General features: G+C 36.1%; 1 protein-coding gene across 3 annotated transcripts in view; it reads right to left on the bottom strand.

The window, feature by feature from the left end:
• LOC142345741 (phosphoinositide 3-kinase regulatory subunit 4-like) overlaps positions 1-25,833 on the bottom strand; it is a 428,489-nt gene that overhangs the window by 113,324 nt on the left and 289,332 nt on the right. For all 3 annotated transcript variants that reach the window (XM_075398038.1, XM_075398039.1, XM_075398040.1), the window contains 6 exons: positions 16,519-16,617; positions 15,463-16,127; positions 12,405-12,657; positions 11,836-12,016; positions 7,020-7,298; positions 5,935-6,101 (listed from right to left, as the gene is read on the bottom strand). In XM_075398038.1, coding sequence (XP_075254153.1) covers positions 5,935-6,101; positions 7,020-7,298; positions 11,836-12,016; positions 12,405-12,657; positions 15,463-16,127; positions 16,519-16,617 — 1,644 coding nt within the window. The remainder of the gene's footprint in view (positions 1-5,934; positions 6,102-7,019; positions 7,299-11,835; positions 12,017-12,404; positions 12,658-15,462; positions 16,128-16,518; positions 16,618-25,833) is intronic.

The raw sequence follows: 25,833 nt of genomic DNA on the forward strand, positions 1-25,833 counted from the left end.
TAAACATGAACACACAGATGAAAACCTATATGATGAAATGATCTCGCATATTCCGACTTCGAAACAACTATTGGTAAAAGAAACCCGCAATACGAAACGTTTTCATTCGATAAACAACTAACACTTGAGCAAAAGACCACAATTTTTTATTTAAAAAAAATTCCATACAAAGAAGTAAAATGCGTCTGCCCGACAATTCATCTTAGAAAGCACTTGAAGAATTCTTCGGCTCTATCAGTGACCCATCCAATGAATGTCCGAAACAATACAAAAAACAAATTGGCTTAATTTGATTCAGTGATAAATACCCTGTATAAACTTCTTACTAACAAGACCTATAGAATAGCTCTAGATTAAATAGTGTACACGAAATACTGAACAATCAGAAGAAAGATGCAGCCTGACATTTGCAAAAAATGAAGCCTTACATTTACACGCTGACGTCGGTCAAAAAGTTTCCAAATGTACTATTACCAGCTACTATAACTGAACAAAAACAACCTTTGGCTAACGAAATTAAGTTATTACTACTATCATTTATAAAAAACGCACGTGATCAAAAATATCCCTCTCCTAGAGGACAAGATTTCCACACCATAATTTCTTGCTCTCAGAAAAAGGTATGAACAAAAAACCCTTCCTTTTGAGTACTTTTGCTCGGCAGTTTGACGAACAATCAATTTCACGCGCGGCATTGACTTTTACATAATATTTCAGAACCCGTCCATCGATTAGACAAAATAGCCAAAAGAAATGCCGAAACGACTCAAAGAGTAACTTGACTGAATTATCATCTAATAGACAAACTGAAGAAAGCCCGAAAAAGCAAACTTAGGTGAAATAATAATAGAAAAATATCAAAAAAACAAATCGAAAACTATACTTTTGAAGCCTTATTAGGCGCTCAAACTTCCTAGTTTTGAAGAAACCTAAAAAAAGCAAACATAGCCGGCAGATTGCCGGAATAGCTGCGAATAGACTTGCGTGCCGTATGATAGAGATAGAAACAGATACAGATATAAGTTGAAAAGTTATCGACGCCACTCAAAAAGCTATGTAAACAATAAATTAAACGATAAATTAATAGAGCTTGTGAAAATTCATTGCGCAGAAGCCTTTTCATTAGGGACCCTTATTACACATATCAGTTCCTTTGTCCTTAAAATAATTTAAAAAAAACTTAAATTTAAAAGAGCAAAAGTCATTTTATTGAGTGAGGTAAGTCACTTATGATCAAAATCTAATCACGCAAAAAACTTTTGCAAGAGAGTGAGAAATGACGTCACGCGCGCAAAAGCAGTTAGTGAGAGGAAGAAGTCATTTAGATAATTTGACTTTTCAGATTTGAGTTGTGAACAAATATAAAACGAAAAAAGAGCGTCAGACGAGCACAACAATATAGCTCCACTCAGCTTACAGCTTCGCAGCTATAAATAGACAAAAACACGTTTTTCTCTATTTGTTGTCATATTCTTCGACAAAAAAGTTGCAGTAATTTGGTTATTTTAAAAACCCATGAGCAAAAGGCGTCTCTTGAATTCACAATAGAGAAAGGAAATGAAATTCTCGGCACAAAATTGGTCAAACATCCTCAAAAAGGGCAAAACTTTTTTTAAAAAATTACTAAATGAGCGTGAAACTAATAAAAATCATCAAAACACATTCAAAACGACCTGAATATTACGAACACAGCTTTTTGAAAATTTGGTCATAATAAAATATTTGAACATTTGGACGTCTATTATAAATTTGGCCAAAAACAAAAAAAATTTTTAAAAAAAGTATTGAAATAAAATACTCGTTCAAAACTTGGTCAAAAATCCTCAAAATGGATAAAAAAAATTCAAAATTCAAAAAAAAAAATTATGCACCTTCAAAACCTGAATATTTTAAACGCAGCATAATGAAAATTTCGCCAAAAAGAAAATACTTTTGAAATAAAACGTAACCGGGATATTGCCGGAAAATAGCCGGGATAGATGCTTGTGGCTATGATCACCAGTCCTTTAATAGACCACTAGACTTTTTGGGTGAGATTCGGACTGTCATTTTTATGAGACACATTAGCTCTATAAGGAGAAAGCCCTAATAGGGCTTTTCGAAAATAATATTCGAAATCAAAAGCTCAATACTCTAAACATACCCGGCAGATTGCCGGAAAATAGCCGCCGTTGATACCAATAAGCATGATTGGGATTGAAAGAATAGAATATACTGAAAACAAAAATTTTGTAAAAAAAAACATTTTTTAAGTCCGATTTATTTTGATGGCATTTCGTAGTTGAACATACTTCTGTCTCTCAGTGAGAGGCTACAGGGTCTAGTATGAATACAAATAAGCATTATAGATAGTAACTAAAACTTATGAGAACAAAGTTCAAGTACCGGGAATCTAAAATAGGGCTTTATGGGTTTATCCCGTTTCTATTTCTGACTTCAATTTTTTATACTGACTCAGTTCATTTTGAATCGCTTTGCTGAGCAACTGATGTTCAACATTAAATTTAGCAGAACGAGAGAAGAGAGAAACTAGCCTAGAGAAGTCAAAAAAATTTCACGCAAAATGTTGGAAAAAAGAGGCAAAATGAGGTAAAGCGAAACTTTTGTTCAACGAAGTAAAAAAAATAGGAGCGCTATAATAGCCGGCTGACAAGATGAGGGCGGCTATTAAAAACATACCCGGCAGATTCCCGGAAAACAGCCGCCGTTGATTTCCATAGCTCTATTGGGATTGAAAGAAAAGAAAATATCAACAAAAATTGCTTTTTCTACAAAAACATTTTTAAGCGCGATTTATTTTGATGTCATTTCCTAGTTGAACATACTCCTGTCTCTCAGTGAGAGGCTACATGGTCTAGTATGAATACCAATAAGCATTATAGATAGTAACTAAAACTTATGAGAACAAAGTTATAAGAACAAAAACGCGGGACGCAGGGTAAGACGAAACAAAAATCTCGGCTTAGACGAGGTAAAAAAAAGAGCGCAATAATATCCGCCTGGAATTGCTGACGCGGCTATTAAAAATTATTGAAAAAAATACTTGGCCAAAAATTGGTTAAACATCCTCAAAATGGGTAAAAAAATCAAAAATCTTCAAATCAGCGTGAAACTCATAAAATGACCAAATCACTTTTATGCACTTTCAAAACGACCTGAATATTACAAACGCAGCCTACTGAAAAATTGTAAACATAGCCGGCAGATTGCCGGAATAGCTGCGAAAGAATAGACCTGCGTGCCATATAATAGAGATAGAAACAGATACAGATCTAAATAGAAAAAAAATCGACGACGCTCAAAAAACTAGGTAAAAATCATTCAGCGATAAATTAATAAAGCTTGTTCAAATTCATTCCGCGGAAGCCTCCTATTAAGGACCTTTACTGCACATATGAGTTCCTTTGACCTTAAATAAATTCAAATTAAACTTAAGTTTTAAAGTGCAAAAGTCATTTTATTGAGTGAGGTAAGTCACGTATGATCAAAATCTAATCACGCAAATAACCTAAAAACTTTCGCTAAAGCGAGTGAGAAATGACGTCACGCGCGCAAATGCCGTTAGTGAGAGGAAGAAGTCATTCAGAAAATTTGACTTTTTCAGCTTTGCTGTGTGAACAAATGTAAAACGAAAAAAGAGCGTCAGACGACGAAACAAAAAACATAGCCGGAAGAATTCCGGAAACGACTCGAAGAGTCGTCGTCATGAAAGAATTACCTTTCAAATAAACTGTTTTATAATAAAATGTCTACAAACAACAACAAAAATTCCGTCAAAAAATGAAGACAAAACCAACTAAACTAAAAATTACATTCCTCCTGCATATAAAACAATCCAATTCTTTTTACGCAATTGAAAACATCAAAGTATGCCAGCATCAGAAATCAAGCCATATTAGGCTCACAAAATTTTAATTTACAAGAAAAAGGCGAATACTGAAAGATAATTCCAAAAATTGTTACAAAACTTTTCAATTTTCGAAAACTCTTAATCGAAATACTATTTTACAATCAAAACAGAAATCAATTAGTAACTAAATAAACTTTGTCGCTTAAAGGTTAACAATAGTTGTCGCTTCATATCAGAAGGAACGCGATAAAACTAAACAATGACCAAAAAACTTAAATCGAAATTAATAATGAAAAATCTAAAGAGACAGAACAATATTCAGACGCAAAAATTCGTATTTTACCAAAACCAAGCCCTAAGAATATTCGCAGAAAAAAGTTGTTCACAATTTGTAAAAGTGAAGGTAGCGAAACCTCAGAACTATATTACATTGAGTAAAATCAACTGCAAAAAAAACTTCAAAGGAAAATGACAAAAAACATTAGTTCAAATAAAACAAAATTCAAAGGAAAACGACAAAAAAATTAGTTCAACTCAATTATTTTCAGTTTTATAAAAACAGGCAGGGCGAATAAATTCATAATTCATAGGAAAATGGTAGAAGGAAACATGCCAGAATAGGGAGAACACATACATTGTGATAAAGATTACAATCCTCGTACATTTAAAATAATTCGCAATTTCTGAGAAATCAAAACTAAATCGGAAAACCTAATTAAAATTTAAAATGAAAAAGATTGAAAATATGATTTTGTTTGTTAATAAGCAATCGAGGTTTAAGAAGATTACATACCCATCCTCCTGTCTCAATAAGAAGTTAAAAGAGCGCAATTGCGAAACAGTAGAACAATTTGCAAAAAAAACTGTTCAAAATATGGTAGAAATTTTCACTGAATTTTAAAGATTTGCGGCCAAAAACAACTCAATGAGCAACCAAACGAAACCAAAACTAACGATGGAGCACCAAAAGACTTTTAATGGTTAACAAACTCAAAATACAAACAAAAAAATTGAAAACTTTGACAAAAAAACCGCGAAAATTGGATTATTATGTGTACATTTTTATAAAACAAAAACACCTCACGTCCAAAAGAGGGATCCAATTCAGGAATTATCAAAAAGACGTTGACATATGTACTACTTTGGTAAAATAAAGTCCGCTTAAAAAGCCAAAAATGAAACAAAAATGAAAAAAAAAAACAAAAATTGACAAAAAAATTGAGAAAAATGGGCCAATTTCGCACTTTAAACGCATTATCAAGATCTCAAAAACATTGTGGCTTCGATTTCAGATGTTTGCATTTTTATGCGGTATCGATCAAAATTTACTTCTACAAGAAACCAAGTTACAATTAAAAAAATTGGGCCAAATGGACGAAAAACGGCTAAAAACTCATCTATATGCGCCAATCTCTCAAAAACTCTTTTCAAAGTCAAAAAGTCATTCACTGAACGTAGCGCATGAACAATAAACTTCTTTCGATCAGAAAAATCAGTTCACACGGCACTTTTACTCGCTTTCACTATTAGGTCAAAACGCCACCTGAACAAATAGTACTTCCTGTAAAAAAAAAAAGACCGAGAGAAAACCAATACTCCTCTTCGAGTCGTAAAAAAACCAAGAGCACCGCAATATAGCTTCGCTCAGCTTACAGCTTCGCAGCTATAAACAAAAGATCTAATTTGAAAAAAAACACCTGAAAAAGCCGACCGAACAAAAAGAATTACACTGGCTTAGAGAATTGTTTTTTTTTCACATCCCAATTTCTCGCTCTCTGAAAAGCAGTGGAATGAACAAAAACCACGCTCTGTTCGCTCCACTCTCCAATTTTGTTCAACACTCCTTTCATTTTCTGCTTCAAAATTCACTCAAAACAATAAAATTGATTAAAAAACACTTCTCCAATACTCCTCCTCAAGCCGTAAAAATTAGATCACCGTAATTCTTCTTCGATTCATAAAAATAGGCCCACTATAAAAGCCTGCAAAGAAGATGAGGACGGCAATTAAAAACGCATTTTATTTGAATAATAATAGCACGATTTACTAATAGCTGAGATGGATGCTATCGCTATTTAACTAACCCGAGCACTGTTGAGTCTGATCCATGGATTGGGATGTAACAGGAAAGGCATGATCTTATCAAACAGTACCACTTTCTGCGTCTGATCATCAATCAGATTCATCTCGTAGAGATCTCTCACAGTATCCAACGCTTGCACTATCACAAACTCTTCGAGGTTGTGAATCCCTGAGAATTACATTTACAGTTAACTCCAATCGATAATTTATATAAATTTCTATTATTCGTGATCTTGAAGTGCTTCAATATAACGACATTTTCAACGTTTTTGAATTTATTCGCATCGTTATCGGGGCTTGAAACTCAAGCTGTGATAACTTTTGGAGTCAAACCACTCGATCGACAAGCTGGAAACTGCGAATAATATCAACACGAAGTTCAACAAAAACAAAATTAATCATCATAGTTTTATTAGTCGAGTCTTATTAGAAAAAAGTAGGAGAGACCGCATAAAACCTCAGCACCTAGTGGGAAAATCCCTTGATTTTCACAACTCTCAAATAGAGCGTTGTTCCTTTGTAAATTGTACTGGAATATTTAGAGAAGGGTCGGAATGGACAAATTTCGTCACAATTCTTGAGCAAGATGCAACAGAGGTGATAATGCTCAAACGATGGTGATTACATGAACTCTTTATGACCAGTGCACCCAAATTGACCATTAGTGAAACTTGATTCTACGAGGCTTATGACAGGACACAGCCTACAATAACGGCATCACTTTGAGCGTCGTCAAATTGTTCAATACGTCTGATCTGATATCTCTGTGTGTTCCACCATAAGTAAGATCCTGTGTCATGCAACCATAAAAGGGATCTTTTCCGTTTGTGCCCCCCCCAGTACCTTATGCACCCCCCAGTTACAGAGCACGTGACATTACATAGTAAATTACCATGTAAGAATATGGCACGTGCGTCTGGGGGTTGCAAGTTAAGAAAAAACTCAGAAATACTGCAGCTTTAAGACTTCAAGGTTAGAAACAGGACCTACATCATACCGCATTTTCGTGAATTCCAACATTTTTATCGCTGTTCTTTCAAAATACATTTCTTTAAGCCACAATTCAGTTCACTTCCTTCACCTTTACCTTGTTCTATAAAAGTCGCCACGTTGTGTTTGCTTGACTTCTTGCCGTAGTAGGCGCACACTTTGGCTATGTTCCTGAAATATGACGCATTTAAGGGCCAGTAAGGTGACCCAGGTGCACAAGTTGGGAGGTATTGTGCAATGGGGTCCTGGTCCGGCTGGTTGCCGTGGAACAGACACAGTTTCACTATGTCTATCTCTAGGAACAGTTGCCTTGTCATCCCAGATGCCTTCACGAATATGGGCAAGTAGAACTCGGACACTGCGTTGCGCAGAGTTCCTGAAAGGAAAAATTTCACAGCTTAATCATAAAATGAAAATTAATTCATCCAACTCATTCAGAACGCAAAAAAAACAAATTTTCAGAAAGTCAAATTTAATTTGAATACTTGATCCATGTAAAGCAGAGAAGGCTCGGTTGACGGGTAATTGACATAATGTTTCGACCCTGCTCCTACTCATTTATGACTTAATTTATATAAATGAGGAAGAAGCTTAATTGAAGGGGCGTGGGGTGAGCGCGGCAGTGGCTCGTTGAGGGGTCCAAATTGCGGGGCGATGTGGGTGTGGGGGTGGGGGTTTCGATGAATCTCATACTTAGTCTAGTCAGCCGAAAGACTCTAAGAGTCGGGGCGCCACCGGTTTCCATGCCGGCCCATTCAAAATCCATTCAAAGTTTTGAAAGGAAATAATTCTAAAGTCATGACAACCATATGCTTTCAACCAAAAAAATATTAGATAGATTTACAGGTAACTCCTTGGGAAAAAATATGACCTCTAATAGTGAGAATAAGTCATAAGACTACAAAATATCGACAAATACAGGGAAAACCAAAAAACAGGCGAAAAATAAATTAAGGAGTTTACCAAAACACGTTTAAAAAAACAAAAGCACCGTTGAGCTTTTTTCTGACAACATACTACATGTTCATTGGGTCTTTTTTGAACAAAAATGGAAGGTGTCAATAAATGATACTTGGTTTAAAACTAACTTGTGTAATTGCTAAAAAACTAAAAAAAAAGTGCAAAAAGGTTTGTTAAAAAACAAAAATCTTAATCCTTTTTGATTGCAAAAATCCAGCATGCGACAAAAAATAGCCTTGCTATCGCAGTTGACATTAAAAACACGTAAATGTTCCATATCTTAGCGCAATACATGTTTTGGCAAAAATCTTAAATCAAAATGAAATTAGGTATTTTGGACAAAAAATAGATTTACCGAAAAGCCTACAATATATTTATTATCAGATCAAATTAAAAATCTTGGCGATGAAACAAAAAACATAAGCCGGAAGACTCCGGGACTGAATCGAAGTTGACATCCACAAAGGCCCAAGCCGTCTACAAAACAAGATCAACCAGATCAACCTCTCACATAATTTCACTAACAATTTTGAAACAAAGCAGTAAAAATAACATTAGAAAAACAAAATTGGATAACAAAAACATGTAATATATCTGAAAAAATCTTTAACTTGGGACTACAAAACAACCATTGGCAAAAGGAGGGACAGCACAAAATAGATTTTTCATTTACTTATTTTTTTCATTTACTTATTGTCTCTCAACTGATAGAAAAATAGAGAAAAAAGCATATTAAGAGAAAAAAAGGAAAGAAAGGCACGTAAAAGTCAAATTGGAAACAGAAATCTCTACATAATATTAAGCGATACTTTCTAATGAAAAATTTGAGAGAAGTTTCAAAATCTTTTGCAGAATCAGTGACGCACAACTCGTTTTCACACACAAACTAAACAACAAAAAAGTCAGGTCGAAAGAGATAATTTAGGTAGAACTTTAAAAGCTATAAAAACTGGCAAAATCCCGGTGAATCATAAGCAATTTTACAACTGCTAAGACTTACGTCACTCCCCTATTTCGTGCCTCATAGTTACTTGATGATTTCCCTTAAAAATCCATAAATTACTGTAAATTAGTTCAAATTCAGATAGTTTTCCAGGACATATTTAGTCCGCATTTCCATCTAGGACTGTATAACCTCTAATTTTTTAAGTTTATTAAAAAATAACCCCAGATTGCTAGATTACTGATAAATATATTACGTACCCAAGAGCCTCAGTATTTACTTTTTAAGTTCGGTAAAGATGAATTAAGACAATTGGTAAATAAAGTTATGAGAAGTTATTTACATGGTAAAATAATTATTCCGATAAAGTAGGTACTAATACGGCAATTGTATATGTACTCGACTATCAAGAAACGTACAAAAGCCAGAAATTGCCTAACTTGAAGAACAGTAAATATTTGCGAAGGACCAAAACAGCTCGAGGTACAACTCTGCGAAAACTATGATCGCCAGAACACCGGAGAACCAGGCTGATAACCTGTTGATAGTAAAACTCAGCAAACTTGATAAAACTCATATTCTTTGAAACTTCATATTCTTCTGGAATATTCTATTTAATTTTGGATAAAATGATTAAAGATTAACTGGAAAAACATCAAAACTGATACGTTATAATAGACTCTGAGAGAACTTGAATATAGCAGTGAAAAACTATTGTAATTCAAGGCAGCTAGTGGATATATCACGCATTTGAACCGATCAATAAAAGCCATTACTTGCTAACTTTAAATTATATCCGCTAAAATCGCACTGTGAAACAACCATAAGTCCTTCTAAAATGGCGATAATTCTAGTTAATTACTCCTATTATTGGCCGCTAAGACACAGCGATAATAACTCTTAAAGTTAGTGCGTAGCAATTTCGAACCGCATCAAATTTTTAAAATTTAACTAAATTACCCTAACCACCAAAATTAACAAATCGGTTCAAAAAAGGAACAAAAATTACCTCAAAACGCCCTGTTTATCTTTTTGGACATCTAAACACGCTCTATATAGAATTATTTAGTTCCAGATGGTGTTCTTCCAAGCAAATGTTATTCTTCAAAAAATTAAAGAAAATAGGGCCAATTGGAATATCGGCTCACTATATGCACTCATTTCTCATAAAAAACTATTCAAAGTCAAACATACCCGGCATATTGCCGGAAAATAGCCGCCGTTGATTCCAATAAGCATGATTGGGATTGAAAGAATAGAAGCTATTGAAAAAAAAAGATTTTTGTACAAAAACATTTTTAAGTCGGATTTATTTTGATGGCATTTCGTAGTTGAACATAATGTACTTCTGTTTCTTAGAGAGAGGCTACAGGGGCTACTATCAATACCAATAGGCAGTAGAGATGGTAATTAAGACTTAAAGGAACGACGTTCAAATAGCGGGCATCTAAAATTGGGCTTTATGGGTTTATCCCGTTTCTATTTCGGACTTCAATTGTTTATACTGACTCTGTTCATTTTGAATTGCTTTGCTGAGCAACTGATGTTCAAAATCACTTTTAGCAGAATGAGAGAAACTAGCCTAGAGAAGTCAAAAAGATATCACGCAAAATGTTGAAAAAGCGGCAAAATGAGGTAAATCGAAACATTTTTTTATTCGACGAAGTAAAAAAACATAGCAGGACAAGTCCTGACGCACAATTCAAAGAATTTTCATTGACTAAACAGAAAACTAGACCTAAAACAGACTATGAATGGATTGGGAAAACCATTTACAAAAAAAACCGACCCAAAAAATCGAAAAAACAGTAAAAATCACAGTGAAATTGCCGGATTTGAACAAAAAACCACTAGCGAGAAAGCGAATCTTTGTTCAAACACCGTTTTCTCACTCTGCTTTAAATTTGGAAATTAACCAAAATCACTACTCCAATTTGACTTCAAAAATCATGAAAATGTGTGAACAGATCTTAAAAAAAATAGCAGGACAAGTCCTGACGAACAATTCAAAGAATTTTCATTGACTAAACAGAAAAATTAGACCTAGAATGGACTAAGAGTGAATTGAGAAAACCATTTTCAAAAATCAGATAAAAAATAAGAAAAAACAAAATATCAATGTCAAAATGCCGCATGTGAACAAAAAAACCACTAGCGAGAAATGAAAATTTAATTCAAACAAAAAACTAGGCGAAAAATATTTGATCCAAAAAATCGAAAAAGCAGTAAAAATCAAAGTGAAATTGCCGCATATGAACAAAAAACCACTACCGAGAAACCGAATTTTTGTTCAAACACCATTTTTGCACTCTACTTTAAAATTAGAGCGAAAAATATTCACGCCGCAAAACCACTCGCTTTTTCGCTCCATTTCCTGTTTCGGCGTGAACAAAATCACTACTCCAATTTGACTTCAAAAATCATGAAAATGTGTGATCAGATCTTAAAAAAAAGACAGCGCCCCAATACAATTCAAATTCTATGAATTGTAAAAAAAAAATAGGAGCGCTATAATAGCCGGCTGAGAAGATGAGGGCGGCTATTAAAAAGCCATCAAACAAAAAAACTATCGCTTAGCAAACCTCTTTTCACCGTGATAGCTTCTCTTTTGCTTTTAGGTCAAAAGGCCGCATGAACAACAATGCTTCCTTAAAAAAGAAAAACGCCAGGAGAAGGCCAATAATAGTCCCAGATATCGCTTTGCGGTGATTAATAAGGAACCGTCCTTCACACCATGAATTTATGTCACCTCAAAACAGTTTCTATGGAATGCATACTTGGAGACTAGTAAGATGTAAGGCTCAGCCATTTAACGCCCTCTCGTTTTTGAGGACGAAGTTAAAATCGTCAGACCGAAAATCGGTCAAGCAAAGAATGTGCCACTTTCTTCAAATGCATTTATGACAAACTACAATTTCAGTTCAATTCCTTTCTCTCCTTATAACCAGAAAAACTGCTTGATGTGAGGTAAGTATAAATCACTACTTACAACTTACAAATCACTACTTACTGAGTTCCTCGTCATAAGATATTCCGCCAAAAGAGATGTCCGTATCCAGCGTTGATGTACCAGATGTCCCAGTAACAATGTTGTTATTACCAACAGAAAGATCCAGGAACTTCTGGCTCATTTGAACGAGGTCAGGGAAGCACTTGATAAACTCATGCAGTACACTCTCCACACAGAAGCTCTGTAAATATAGTACTAGCTGAGAAAAAATAGTTACTTGCTTTTTACAAGGTGATAAAATTTGCTGTTCCAATAGGTTCTATGCAGTTAAATTATTCATTTTAATCTTAGCGGCATTTTTTAAAATTTGATAACCCATTTTCAGAATTTTCAGAATTTTGAAAAAAAACAAGGTCCGCATTTTTCAAACGGTTTTTTCAATCATTGACTATATCGTATATAGTAATCGATGCTTTATACAATCTCATTATTTGAAAAGCTGGACTAACAATAGTTTCGAAACAAGATTTGGAGAGATAATGGTTTTCACCCAGCCAATAAAAAATATGCGTATCATTTCGTGATAAACTTTGACGGTGTACGGTGTGAGAACTGCTGAGTGCATCTACCTGCAACTGCTCAGGAGTCATCTTGGAAGTTCGCGTGAAGAGACAATCAAGCAAATCAGGGAAAATGTACTCCACAAACACCTTCCTCTGAGAGCGTGGCACGCGTGTGACGTAGGTGAGGGAACGTGTGAGACAGGAGACGGCAGTAGCTACTACTTTAGAACTTGCATCTGAGAGGAAGTGGACGAGACAGGGTACCGCTCTGATCAGAATCTCAACTGAGTCCATGTTACCACACATCTCCTCAATCAGCCTAATCAAATTTAATTGAGCGGAGTTAAAACATAGCTGACAGCTTGCCGCAATAGCTTCGTAGATCCGCAGTCAAAAAGTCAGATAGTAAAAAATGACCAAATAAGAAAACTTTTTATCAAATGCCGAGATGTTATTTTTTGATTAAAAAACTGATTAATTTATTGCTGCTTCCATTAGCTGCTCTTAACTAACCTTAATTAGAGTGACAAAAACTCACTTGACCTTCACTTTGAATTCAATTAACATAGCCGGCAGGTTGCAAGAAAATAGCCGCAATAGCTTTGTAGATCTGGAGTCTAAAAAACGGTAAAAAAAAACAGAAAAATTATTAAAAGCTCAGATGTTATATTTTGTTAAGAATCTTTATAACTTATTGCTGCTTCTACTAGGTGCTCTCAAATAATCTTCAATTAGACTAACACACATTCGCTTGACCTTATCTCTTTGAATTAAATTTAAGAAAAGTCAATTTTAGAGTGGGATAAGCCACGTGTGGTCAAAAACTTAAACAAGCTAATGAACAAAAACTATCTCCACCAAGAGTGAAAATTATCACGCACGCAATTCAGCTGAAAATGGATGAACAAATGAACAACAAATTGTGCGGATCTCAAGTGATTGTGACGTCATATAATCTTAACAAAAATCGTAAGAAACAAAAAAAAAACAGCCGGAAGACTTCCGGAACCGACACGAAGCGTCAGAACTTTACAAAAAGCTGTACCTGCTTTACCTCAACAAATTTCATCAAAAACATGTAAAATTCACACCACTGTCATAACGAGCATTGACACCACTGGAACAAGTCAAAAAGAAAAATAATCAAGATATCATTCAGCAACAGTACAAAAAAGACTCAGATTTAAAACATAAGACAGTTTTGCCCTAAAAAACGCACTGAAATCCTGATGCCGCAAAGTTTCATATTATGAAACATTTGGCAATATTGAAAAACGGCTAAAACTCTTAGGATGGCCAAATGTTGATACGCAAAAAAAAAACCGGCACAGCAAAATATTGTCATGATACTAGTCTTAAAAAACGAGAACTCCACAATCAACTCTGAGCGCCAAAAGACATTGTGAAATCATGAAATCATAGGGCGGATATTAATCGCCAAGAAGACAAATGAAATAACACGAAGACAAAAATGGTTTAACAGAAAAACTGAAGCCCCAAGATTTTTTGCAGAAAATAAGAGTCAGTCAAGACTTCTAAACGGTATTTCGGCAAAATCTTTGTATATTGAACTGCAATAGAAAACATAGTTGGCAGATTGCCAGAAAATAGCCGCAATAGCTTCGTAGATCTGCAGCCTCAAAAAAACAGTAAAAGAAGACAGACTGAAAAAATTCGTCGTTTCATTAAAGGCTGATATGTTATATTTTGATTAAAAATCTGTATAAGTTTTTGCTGCCTCTATTAGCTGCTCCCTAATAACCTTCATTTAGAGTGATACACACCCATTTGACCTTATCTCTTTGAATTAAAGTACATAAAATTCAATTTCAAAGTGAGGAAGTCAGTTTTGTGAGTGAGGTAAGTCAAGTGTGACCAAAAATTTAATCAATCAAGTGAACAAAAAACTCGCTCCACTAAGAGCGAAAAATGGCGTCACGCACGCACTTCAGTTGAAATTGCATGAACGAATGAACAAAAAGCAGATTTGAAGTGGTTGTGACGTCATATGGTCGTAACAAAAATCGCGACGACGAAATAAAAAAAAACCAAGAGAAGGCCAATAATAGCCCCAGCTATCGCTGTGCGGCTATTAAAAATGAAATAAACTGCAAACAAAAAATAAAAAACATTACGAGACAGGCTAAACTCATTTAATTTTTCGAACAACTAATACAGCCAGAGCTGTAATACTATAAAAGCTGAAGTCCTCATGAGAATTCTAGAATGAGACATGCTGGAATGTAGAGAATATGTACACCTTTTAATAAAAAAATCAGAAAACTTTTTGTTTGAAAGTTTAAAACCATATTGTTAAAAATTTAAGAAGAAAAACAAAAAGGTTTCAATATTTAGCATTCCATGCTGGCAAAACACACACTGCCATGCTCCTGGACAGATAAAAGAAGAAAAAACAATTCAAAGTTTTGAAACATTCAAACAATTTGCAAAACATTTTCACTGTACTTCAAAGACTCAACACCAAATTTTATTTGATTATTAGGAGAACGAAATTCAAATACCCGAAGGCGTGAAAAAGGCTTTCTAATAAATAACATAACCGACTAACGTCGGGCGAATCGCTCTCAAACGACCGGCGAGCGGTTGGCTTTGTCAGTAGCTAGCCACAGTTTAATAAGGCTAGGTTTAGCTTGATTCGACTCTGCAACTTTTACTTTTCTAAAGACCGACAGGACTAATATAATTGCTACAAACTTTGTTTGAGAGCAATAAAAAACCAAAATAAAAACAAAACAGAAAAAATGAACAAAAATTACCAAAACCGGATTAGCATTTGCAAAATTTTATAAAAACAAACATTTACGACGTTAGAAAGAAGCATTCAGGGCATGAAACATCAAAAGTAAACTGTCATATGTACTGAATTTTGAAAATAAGTCCTCGCAAAGATCTGAAAATGAAGAAACCAAAGAAAAAAGCCAAAAATTAACCAAAAACTTGAGAAATCTAAGCCCGTTTTACACTTGAAACGCAGTGTCTGGCTCTCAAAAACACCATGGTATCGATTTTAGTGGGTTGCAAAATACCTTCGTCATTATCAGAGTAACCAGAACGTCGAACCCTTATATTTGAGATTTTTGTTTATAAAAAATTAAGAACTAACCTCAAAGCACACAGCTTCGAATGGGCCACCTGAATAGATCTCAAATTGGACAAGACAAGAGAAAACACAATTAGTGTCAAGTCATTCAGATCCTGCTGGCTGAATCCCCTCTCACGCATAGTCACACAGATTGTTGGGTAGTGACTGGACAACAGAACTATATTCCTATCTGAGCTCCTCGAAGTTGTGAAAACCCGCATGAAGTTGTACAAAATAGAGTAGAAGTACTCTGGAAAAGACACACCTCGATGTTCACAGAGATACTCATCCGCAGATTTCCGCTCTGAGGGGTTCACTTTGATCATGTCCCACACTAATTGCCGAATCCCTTCATCCGGGATTTTATTGATCACGTTGGACGGTTCATAACCGGAACCAGTTTTGTAACTCAAGAGTTGTGATAGATCGAACAGGTGCGTTTCAGCGAACAGTTGGCCAATCACACAGCCTAGGGAGAATATGTCCATAGATGGCATCAGATCGCGGTAATTTCCTGAGGAGTCAAAAACGGGAGGAGAATTGACAATGTCGAAGAATCGCTCGTCTCGAAGTGTGGTGTCTCCACCCGATATAAACCTCTCGGGCGCAATGTTGCACGTTCGTCGACGCGAGACATCAAAGTAGAAGTTGAAACCAGCTGGGTTGTTGTCAGGCAAGTACACAGGCTGCAAAATCAAGGAAAATAAAGACTATGGAGTACAGTTTGAACGTAAACTTCGCTCGCCTTCTCATTCAAGCCATTGTGGAACGCTTAGTTTCAGATTTTGACAAACAAACTTAATTCTTTCGCTTTTCCAGTTTCTCTCTGACTTACCTACATTAAAAAACAAACCTTCCGTTTTAACACCAGCTGCAAAAACGGTCAATTTTCAATTAACATTCACTTCCGGTTTAGGTTAAAATTACCTATGAATGAACGAAATGTCATTGGACGAACAGATAATCTTTTATCCCATTTAGTAAGCATATATTTTCTTTTACAGGCAAAATACAAGACGTTTTTGATGAGCAGTAGCTTCAATGCTGGATGAGCAGCGTAAGTAGACAACTACTTGCCTTAAAGAATGCAAAGTCTGACACCTGCACCCAGTTCCACGAAGTCAACAGAATGTTCTCCAGCTTCAGGTCCCCATGTCTGACCACTTTGGAATGCGCCTAAAACACAAAAAATAAATCTCGAACGAAAATATGCAATCGGGTGGGTCGATTGTAGCGTAATTCATCGGTAATTGATATAGTTGGAGAAAACCTAATTTAAATTGTGCATATAATAACAACCGTCACATAGCTTGACAACAACCATCCCATAGGGTAGAAGTAAAAATTAATATGAATCGGAAAGCATTGGTTAACATTGCGTACTGTCCCCAAAAAAGAAAACTTGAATTTCTGGACTATTTGGCTCTAAACACTGATAAAGCAATTACTGAAAACAAGCCAATAATTCTAATGGCTGACTATAATTTGAACTAATTCTGCAAAAAAGAAAACCAAAAAATTGGAGACAATTTTATGACCTTACGATTTGAATCCAATAAATGTTGACAACCCCACAAGAATCACGTCGCAAAAAAAACGCTCATAGACTTTCTGATAACCGATAAATATCTGAATACATAATTAGTTGCCACTTTCGACTCATTGGGGATCATTTGACTCAGTAGTGACCGTTTGGCTCAATTATTTTCAAAACAGTTATTCGACAAACGGAACTAACAAAGCCGGCAGATTGCCGGAAAATAGCCGCGATAGACGATAAAACTCAAGACTCTAATACTCGAGAATTAGGGCACATACGTTTGACACTACTTAGATGCACACATTTGACCTTTAACTAGTAAATCTTCAAACATTAAGCGGGTTCAGAAGTCAATTTTTTGAGTGAGGTAAGTCACGCAATTGACGTAAAAGCAGAACCAATGACGTCACGCAGACAAAACTTTGCTGCAAAGTAGTAGAAGTCATTGAAGTCATTGAAAACAACAATTCCAAGAAGTCAGGTCGTAAGAATCATCGATGGAGACGACGAAGTAAAAACATAGCAGGTAGAATACCGAAAGACTCGAATCGTCGTGCATTACAATCTCAAACCTAACCTTAACAAAATCAGAAAATCAAAATAGACAAGAGGAAAAAAACAAAAGCAGTCCGACATACCACATTAAAAGCGGGGGAGCTAGATGGCGTGGGTTGGTAGATAGGTTGGGGAGGTGGGTAGTGCTGGGGTAGTGGGGGGGGGGGGTATGTTGGGGTAGTTAGGTGAAGGGAAGGTGTAGTTTGGGGGTAGGGGTGAGGGGGTAGGTAGGTGGTGGGGGGGGGGGGGGTAGTAGGTAGGTGGGTGGGTGGGTTGGTAGATAGGTTGGGGAGGTGGCTAGTGCTGGGGTAGTTGGGGGGGGGGGTAGTTGGTTGAAGGGAGGGGGTAGTTTGGGGGGTAGGGGTAGGTGGGGAGGAGGTACATAGGTGGGGGGTAGGTAGGTGGTGGGTGGAGGGGCTAGGTAGGTGGTGGGGGGGGGGTTAGGTAGATGTTGGGGGGGGGATAGATAGGTGGTGGGGGAGGGGGGTTTGTGCGGTGTGGTTTAGATAATTAGAGGGGACAAATATAGGAACAAAAAATCTCAAAATGACCTCTTCACCTTGAACATTACCAGCAGTTCCTAATTACTATACATTACAAACGAAGCTACTGTTAAAGTCCTATGTTCGAAAAAAGAAGTCAGCAATCAAAAACGGAGGTAAACGCTCGACCAGAAAGAAGTCAAAATTCAAGTCATGAACAAACTTGCTTTCTGCTAAAAAAAAAACTGTAGAATCTCAATACTCCTCTTCGAGTCGTAAAACACGTCCCCGATAATAGCCGCTATCGCTTCGCGACTATTAATAAATCTGAAATTCGGAAAATGATAGAACGCTCAAATTGGAGTGAATTTGACTCCAATGATGCAGAGAAAATACTTTTTGAGTTTGAAAAAATTTTTTCAAATGCTATATAAATGCATGCTTCCATACAAAATATCTTTGTGCGTAACGAGAAACCACTTTATTTTTAGCTAAAAAATTGTCTCCACAACAACGAGAGAAGAAAATACCAAACGTGACAAGCTGTTAGCTGAATCTGAATTCATCAGTTCTGTGAAAAACAAGAACACCGTAGGTTCAAAATTTGATAATGATTTCTGCTCCTGTCAAAAACAGCCTACTCAAACCTTAAAATCTGAGCGCTTAAAATGGAATTTAAAAAATGAAATTAGAAATTGCACTAAAACAGCCACATCAATTGTATGTTTAAGAAACTCACTCGGTGAAATTTTAACAGAAAACTAAAAATGGCAAATCAGTCCAAATATAAATTTAGCAAACTAGGCGACGTTTTTCAACATCCACCTCCCTTAAAGCAAAGTTTTGGCCTAGTTGCAAAAAAATGGCTTTTCATCCCGTTTCATAACAGAGCATGAATCTTTACAAGTCCTTAGAATTCTGAACCCATCTAAATCTTCAGGACCCAGAACACAGCATGGGGTTTCAGTGCTACCTCGGCAGTTGTAGCAAGGCCACTCACAGATCTATTTAAAGCTTTCCTTGAAAAACTTTCCTCAGAATTAAAATTAGTCAATGTGATTCCCCTGTACAAAAAAGGAGAGACAGGTAAACCAACCAATTACAGATCATCTTCTATTACAACTGCTCTTTCAATAAAAGAAAAATTATACAAAGCGCAGATGGAAGACTATTTGCATGCAAAAAATTTTTATTAGTCAAAACACAATTGGGTTTCAGTAAAAAATATTCCGCAACAGACGGACCAGTTTATTTCACTGAGCGAATTAGAAAGGAATTGAATGACAAAAAGTTTACTAGATGTGCTCTTCTTGATCTCTCTAAAGCCTTCCACTCAAAAAACCATACTATACTATTAAAAATTGAAATATCTTGGATTCAATGATTCATCAGTGAAAATATTATACAGTTTCTTAAGCTGAGGATGCAAAGAGTTATTGTGAATGATGACAATTCGGACTTGATTCAATTCCATCCTGAGGTCACCCAAAGTACAGTTCTAGGACCGCTTTTATCCAATCTTTATGTAAACAATTTAGAACTTAAAACGTTTGAAAACCTCCAACACGCTACTGTTCTTTTGACCTCAGACTGCGACTTTGATATTTGTAAAAAAAATTCAAATGAACACTCAATAGAAGTTATACTGGGCTACGTTACGTCACTGGCCCTTAAATCAGAGGCAGATAAAACTGAATTTTTTGTATTTGGTAAACAAAATCAACAACAATCACCACAAAATCGAAAACAAAAAATTGAAGAGAAAAGTCACGTGAAGTTTCTTGGTGTAACTATAGATAATGAGCAAAGCTACCTCGTGTTATAGTTATTTCTTTAGTAATAAGCCATTTACAATATCCAGCCCTGCTATTGAGCACAATTGATAACAACTTATCCGTTACCTTATAAAAAATAAACAAGCTGGGCAGTAAAAGCGTGTTATCATCGTTCGAAATTCGAATCATCTACAGATATTAAGCTCCAGGAGAAAATACTACCTGTTCCAGTCTTGCTGGACTACAGATTAAACTGCTAACTCTTTCTCCTATTCCTAATCAAAAAACAGCATTCATTAGTCCAAATGGAATCTCGCTACCTACTTTTGACTGCTATAATCAGAACATCAGGGAACAAAGTTTTTTTCATCAAACCGTTAGTAGGATTACACTACAATAAAAGCGTAATCCGAAAAGGTATTGAAGTTATGAATAAGTAACCTAAAAATCTTCTATTCTGCCCATGTAATTACGCAACACTTAAAAGAGATTTGTTCATTAAACAGTTTGTCGCAAACTATAAAAATCATAGTTTCGGAAAAGTTTCATGGCGTGACTTCAAATGTTCGTCATTTCGTGAAAGCAATAATCAATAAAATGAACTTTGAATTGGTCCCCATTTGTAATAAAAGTAAGTGTAATATCTTTCTATCCTTAATGATTGTAAACGTGCATTGTCTCTTTTGAAAAAAAATTTTTCAATAAAACAATTACTCATCTGACAGAATACCTGTAAAATACACTGCCTGAAACTTTACACAAGTCTGTAAATACTCAGTTAATTTATTGTTTCTTTTTTAAGACGTTTTACTTCTTCAACATTAACTCGGCCATAAAGATCAAGACTTGAGGAATTAGAATGTAGGCAAGAAAGTTCGAGGGGGACAATTTAAACGCTTGATCAAAAAAACTGATCATAAGCAAAAGTGTATTAAGAAGACATGCAGACTAAAAAATGTTACTTTCAAGACAACCAAAGAAGAGCAAAATCAACAACCATCAAAGGATTCCAGGACAAAGTAGCTTTAAATGATCAACTTATACTTATGCTGAACGCCTTTAGTAACGAAAGTGAGTGAATTTTCGAAATAAAATGACTTCTTTCCCCTCTTTCAAAATAACAAAGTCGAACTGTGTCTAACTAATGACGTCACGTATATAAAAGCAGTAAACAAGAATTTCTGGACTATTTGGCTCTAAACACTGATAAAGCAATTACTGAAAACAAGCCAATAATTCTAATGGCTGACTATAATTTGAACTAATTCTGCAAAAAGGAAAACCAAAAAATTGGAGACAGTTTTATGACCTTACGATTTGAATCCAATAAATGTTGACAACCCCACAAGAATCACGTCACAAAAAAACGCTCATAGACTTTCTGATAACCGATAAATATCTGAATACATAATTAGTTGCCACTTTCGACTCATTGGGGATCATTTGACTCAGTAGTGACCGTTTGGCTCAATCAATTTTTTTCAAAACAGTTATTCGACAAACGGAACTAACAAAGCCGGCAGATTGCCGGAAAATAGCCGCGATAGACGATAAAACTCAAGACTCTAATACTCGAGAATTAGGGCACATACGTTTGACATTACTTAGATGCACACATTTGACCTTTAACTAGTAAATCTTCAAACATTAAGCGGGTTCAGAAGTCAATTTTTTGAGTGAGGTAAGTCACGCAATTGACGTAAAAGCAGAACCAATGACGGCACGCAGACAAAACTTTGCTGCAAAGTAGTAGAAGTCACTGAAGTCATTGAAAACAACAATTCCAAGAAGTCAGGTCGTAAGAATCATCGATTGAGACGGCGAAAAAAAAACATAGCAGGTAGAATACCGGAAGACTCGAATCGTCGTGCATTACAATCTCAAACCTAACCTTAACGAAATCAGAAAATTAAAATAGACAAGAGGAAAAAAACAAAAGCAGTCCGACAAACCACATTAAGAGCGGGGGAGCTAGATGGGGTGGGTGGGTAGATAGGCTGGGGAGGTGGGTAGTGCTGGGGTAGTGGGGGGGGTATGTTGGGGTAGTTAGTTGAAGGGAGGTGGTAGTTTGGGGGGTAGGGGTAGGTGGTAGATAGGTGGGGGGTAGGTAGGTGGTGGGTGGAGGGGCTAGGTAGGTGGTGGGGGTTAGGTATGAGTTGGGGGGGGGGGAGGGGGAGGGTAGGTAGGTGGTGGGGGAGAGGGGTTTGTGCGGTGTAGTTTAGATAATTAGAGGGGACAAATATAGGAACAAAAAATCTCAAAATGACCTCTTCACCTTGAACATTACCAGCAGTTCCTAATTACTATACATTACAAACGAAGCTACTGTTAAAGTCCTATGTTCATTCACAAAAAGAAGTCAGCAATCAAAAACGGAGGTAAACGCTCGACCAGAAAGAAGTCAAAATTCAAGTCATGAACAAACTTGCTTTCTGCTAAAAAAAACTGTAGAATCTCAATACTCCTCTTCGAGTCGTAAAACACGTCCCCGATAATAGCCGCCATCGCTTTTCATCCCGTTTCATAACAGAGCATGAATCCTTACAAGTCCTTAGAATTCTGAACCCATCTAAATCTTCAGGACCCAGAACACAGCATGGGGTTTCAGTGCTACCTCGGCAGTTGTAGCAAGGCCACTCACAGATCTATTTAAAGATTTCCTTGAAAAACTTTCCTCAGAATTAAAATTAGTCAATGTGATTCCCCTGTACAAAAAAGGAGAGACAGGTAAACCAACCAATTACAGATCATCTTCTATTACAACTGCTCTTTCAATAAAAGAAAAATTATACAAAGCGCAGATGGAAGACTATTTGCATGCAAAAAATTTATTAGTCAAAACACAATTGGGTTTCAGTAAAAAATATTCCACAACAGACGGACCAGTTTATTTCACTGAGCGAATTAGAAAGGAATTGAATGACAAAAAGTTTACTAGATGTGCTCTTCGTGATCTCTCTAAAGCCTTCCACTCAAAAAACCATACTATACTATTAAAAATTGAAATATCTTGGATTCAATGATTCATCAGTGAAAATATTATACAGTTTCTTAAGCTGAGGATGCAAAGAGTTATTGTGAATGATGACAATTCGGACTTGATTCAATTCCATCCTGAGGTCACCCAAAGTACAGTTCTAGGACCGCTTTTATCCAATCTTTATGTAAACAATTTAGAACTTAAAACGTTTGAAAACCTCCAACACGCTACTGTTCTTTTGACCTCAGACTGCGACATTGATATTTGTAAAAATTCAAATGAACACTCAATAGAAGTTATACTGGGCTACGTTACGTCACTGGCCCTTAAATCAAAGGCAGATAAAACTGAATTTTTTGTATTTGGTAAACAAAATCAACAACAATCACCACAAATTCGAAAACAAAAAATTGAAGAGAAAAGTCACGTGAAGTTTCTTGGTGTAACTATAGATAATGAGCAAAGCTACCTCATGTTATAGTTATTTCTTTAGTAATAAGCCATTTACAATATCCAGCCCTGCTATTGAGCACAATTGATAACTTATCCGTTACCTTATAAAAAATAAACAAGCTGGGCAGTAAAAGCGTGTTATCATCGTTCGAAATTCGAATCATCTACAGATATTAAGCTCCAGGAGAAAAAACTACCTGTTCCAGTCTTGCTGGACTACAGATTAAACTGCTAACTCTTTCTCCTATTCCTAATCAAAAAACAGCATTCATTAGTCCAAATGGAATCTCGCTACCTACTTTTGACTGCTATAATCAGAACATCAGGGAACAAAGTTTTTTTCATCAAACCGTTAGTAGGATTACACTACAATAAAAGCGTAATCCGAAAAGGTATTGAAGTTATGAACAAGTAACCTAAAAATCTTCTATTCTGCCCATGTAATTACGCAACACTTAAAAGAGATTTGTTCATTAAACAGTTTGTCGCAAACTATAAAAATCATAGTTTCGGAAAAGTTTCATGGCGTGACTTCAAATGTTCGTCATTTCGTGAAAGCAATAATCAATAAAATGAACTTTGAATTGGTCCCCATTTGTAATAAAAGTAAGTGTAATATCTTTCTATCCTTAATGATTGTAAACGTGCATTGTCTGTTTTGAAAAAAAATATTTTAATATAACAATTACTGATCTGACAGAATACCTGTAAAATACACTGCCTGAAACTTTACACAAGTCTGTAAATACTCAGTTAATTTATTGTTTCTTTTTTAAGACGTTTTACTTCTTCATCATTAACTCGGCCATAAAGATCAAGACTTGAGGAATTAGAATGTAGGCAAGAAAGTTCGAGGGGGACAATTTAAACGCTTGATCAAAAAAATTGATCATAAGCAAAAGTGTATTAAGAAGACATGCAGACTAAAAAATGTTACTTTCAAGACAACCAAAGAAGAGCAAAATCAACAACCATCAAAGGATTCCAGGACAAAGTAGCTTTAAATGATCAATTTATACTTATGCTGAACGCCTTTAGTAACGAAAGTGAGTGAATTTTCGAAATAAAATGACTGCTTTCCCCTCTTTTAAAATAACAAAGTCGAACTGTGTCTAACTAATGACGTCACGTATATAAAAGCAGTAAACAAGAATTTCTGGACTATTTGGCTCTAAACACTGATAAAGCAATTACTGAAAACAAGCCAATAATTCTAATGGCTGACTATAATTTGAACTAATTCTGCAAAAAGGAAAACCAAAAAATTGGAGACAGTTTTATGACCTTACGATTTGAATCCAATAAATGTTGACAACCCCACAAGAATCACGTCGCAAAAAAACGCTCATAGACTTTCTGATAACCGATAAATATCTGAATACATAATTAGTTGCCACTTTCGACTCATTGGGGATCATTTGACTCAGTAGTGACCGTTTGGCTCAATCAATTTTTTTTAAAACAGTTATTCGACAAACGGAACTAACAAAGCCGGCAGATTGCCGGAAAATAGCCGCGATAGACGATAAAACTCAAGACTCTACTCGAGAATTAGGGCACATACGTTTGACACTACTTAGATGCACACATTTGACCTTTAACTAGTAAATCTTCAAACATTAAGCGGGTTCAGAAGTCAATTTTTTGAGTGAGGTAAGTCACGCAATTGACGTAAAAGCAGAACCAATGACGTCACGCAGACAAAACTTTGCTGCAAAGTAGTAGAAGTCACTGAAGTCATTGAAAACAACAATTCCAAGAAGTCAGGTCGTAAGAATCATCGATGGAGACGGCGAAAAAAAAAACATAGCAGGTAGAATACCGGAAGACTCGAATCGTCGTGCATTACAATCTCAAACCTAACCTTAACGAAATCAGAAAATTAAAATAGACAAGAGGAAAAAAACAAAAGCAGTCCGACAAACCACATTAAGAGCGGGGGAGCTAGATGGGGTGGGTGGGTAGATAGGCTGGGGAGGTGGGTAGTGCTGGGGTAGTGGGGGGGGGTATGTTGGGGTAGTTAGTTGAAGGGAGGGGGTAGTTTGGGGGGTAGGGGTAGGTGGTAGATAGGTGGGGGGTAGGTAGGTGGTGGGTGGAGGGGCTAGGTAGGTGGTGGGGGTTAGGTATGAGTTGGGGGGGGGGGGGGGGGGGAGGGTAGGTAGGTGGTGGGGGAGGGGGGTTTGTGCGGTGTAGTTTAGATAATTAGAGGGGACAAATATAGGAACAAAAAATCTCAAAATGACCTCTTCACCTTGAACATTACCAGCAGTTCCTAATTACTATACATTACAAACGAAGCTACTGTTAAAGTCCTATGTTCATTCACAAAAAGAAGTCAGCAATCAAAAACGGAGGTAAACGCTCGACCAGAAAGAAGTCAAAATTCAAGTCATGAACAAACTTGCTTTCTGCTAAAAAAAAACTGTAGAATCTCAATACTCCTCTTCGAGTCGTAAAACACGTCCCCGATAATAGCCGCCATCGCTTTTCATCCCGTTTCATAACAGAGCATGAATCCTTACAAGTCCTTAGAATTCTGAACCCATCTTAATCTTCAGGACCCAGATCACAGCATGGGGTTTCAGAGCTGCCTCGGCAGTTGTAGCA

The sequence above is a fragment of the Convolutriloba macropyga genome, chromosome 9 (assembly GCF_964194025.1).
Source record: "Convolutriloba macropyga chromosome 9, txConMacr16.3, whole genome shotgun sequence".
Taxonomy (NCBI): Eukaryota; Metazoa; Xenacoelomorpha; order Acoela; family Convolutidae; genus Convolutriloba; species Convolutriloba macropyga.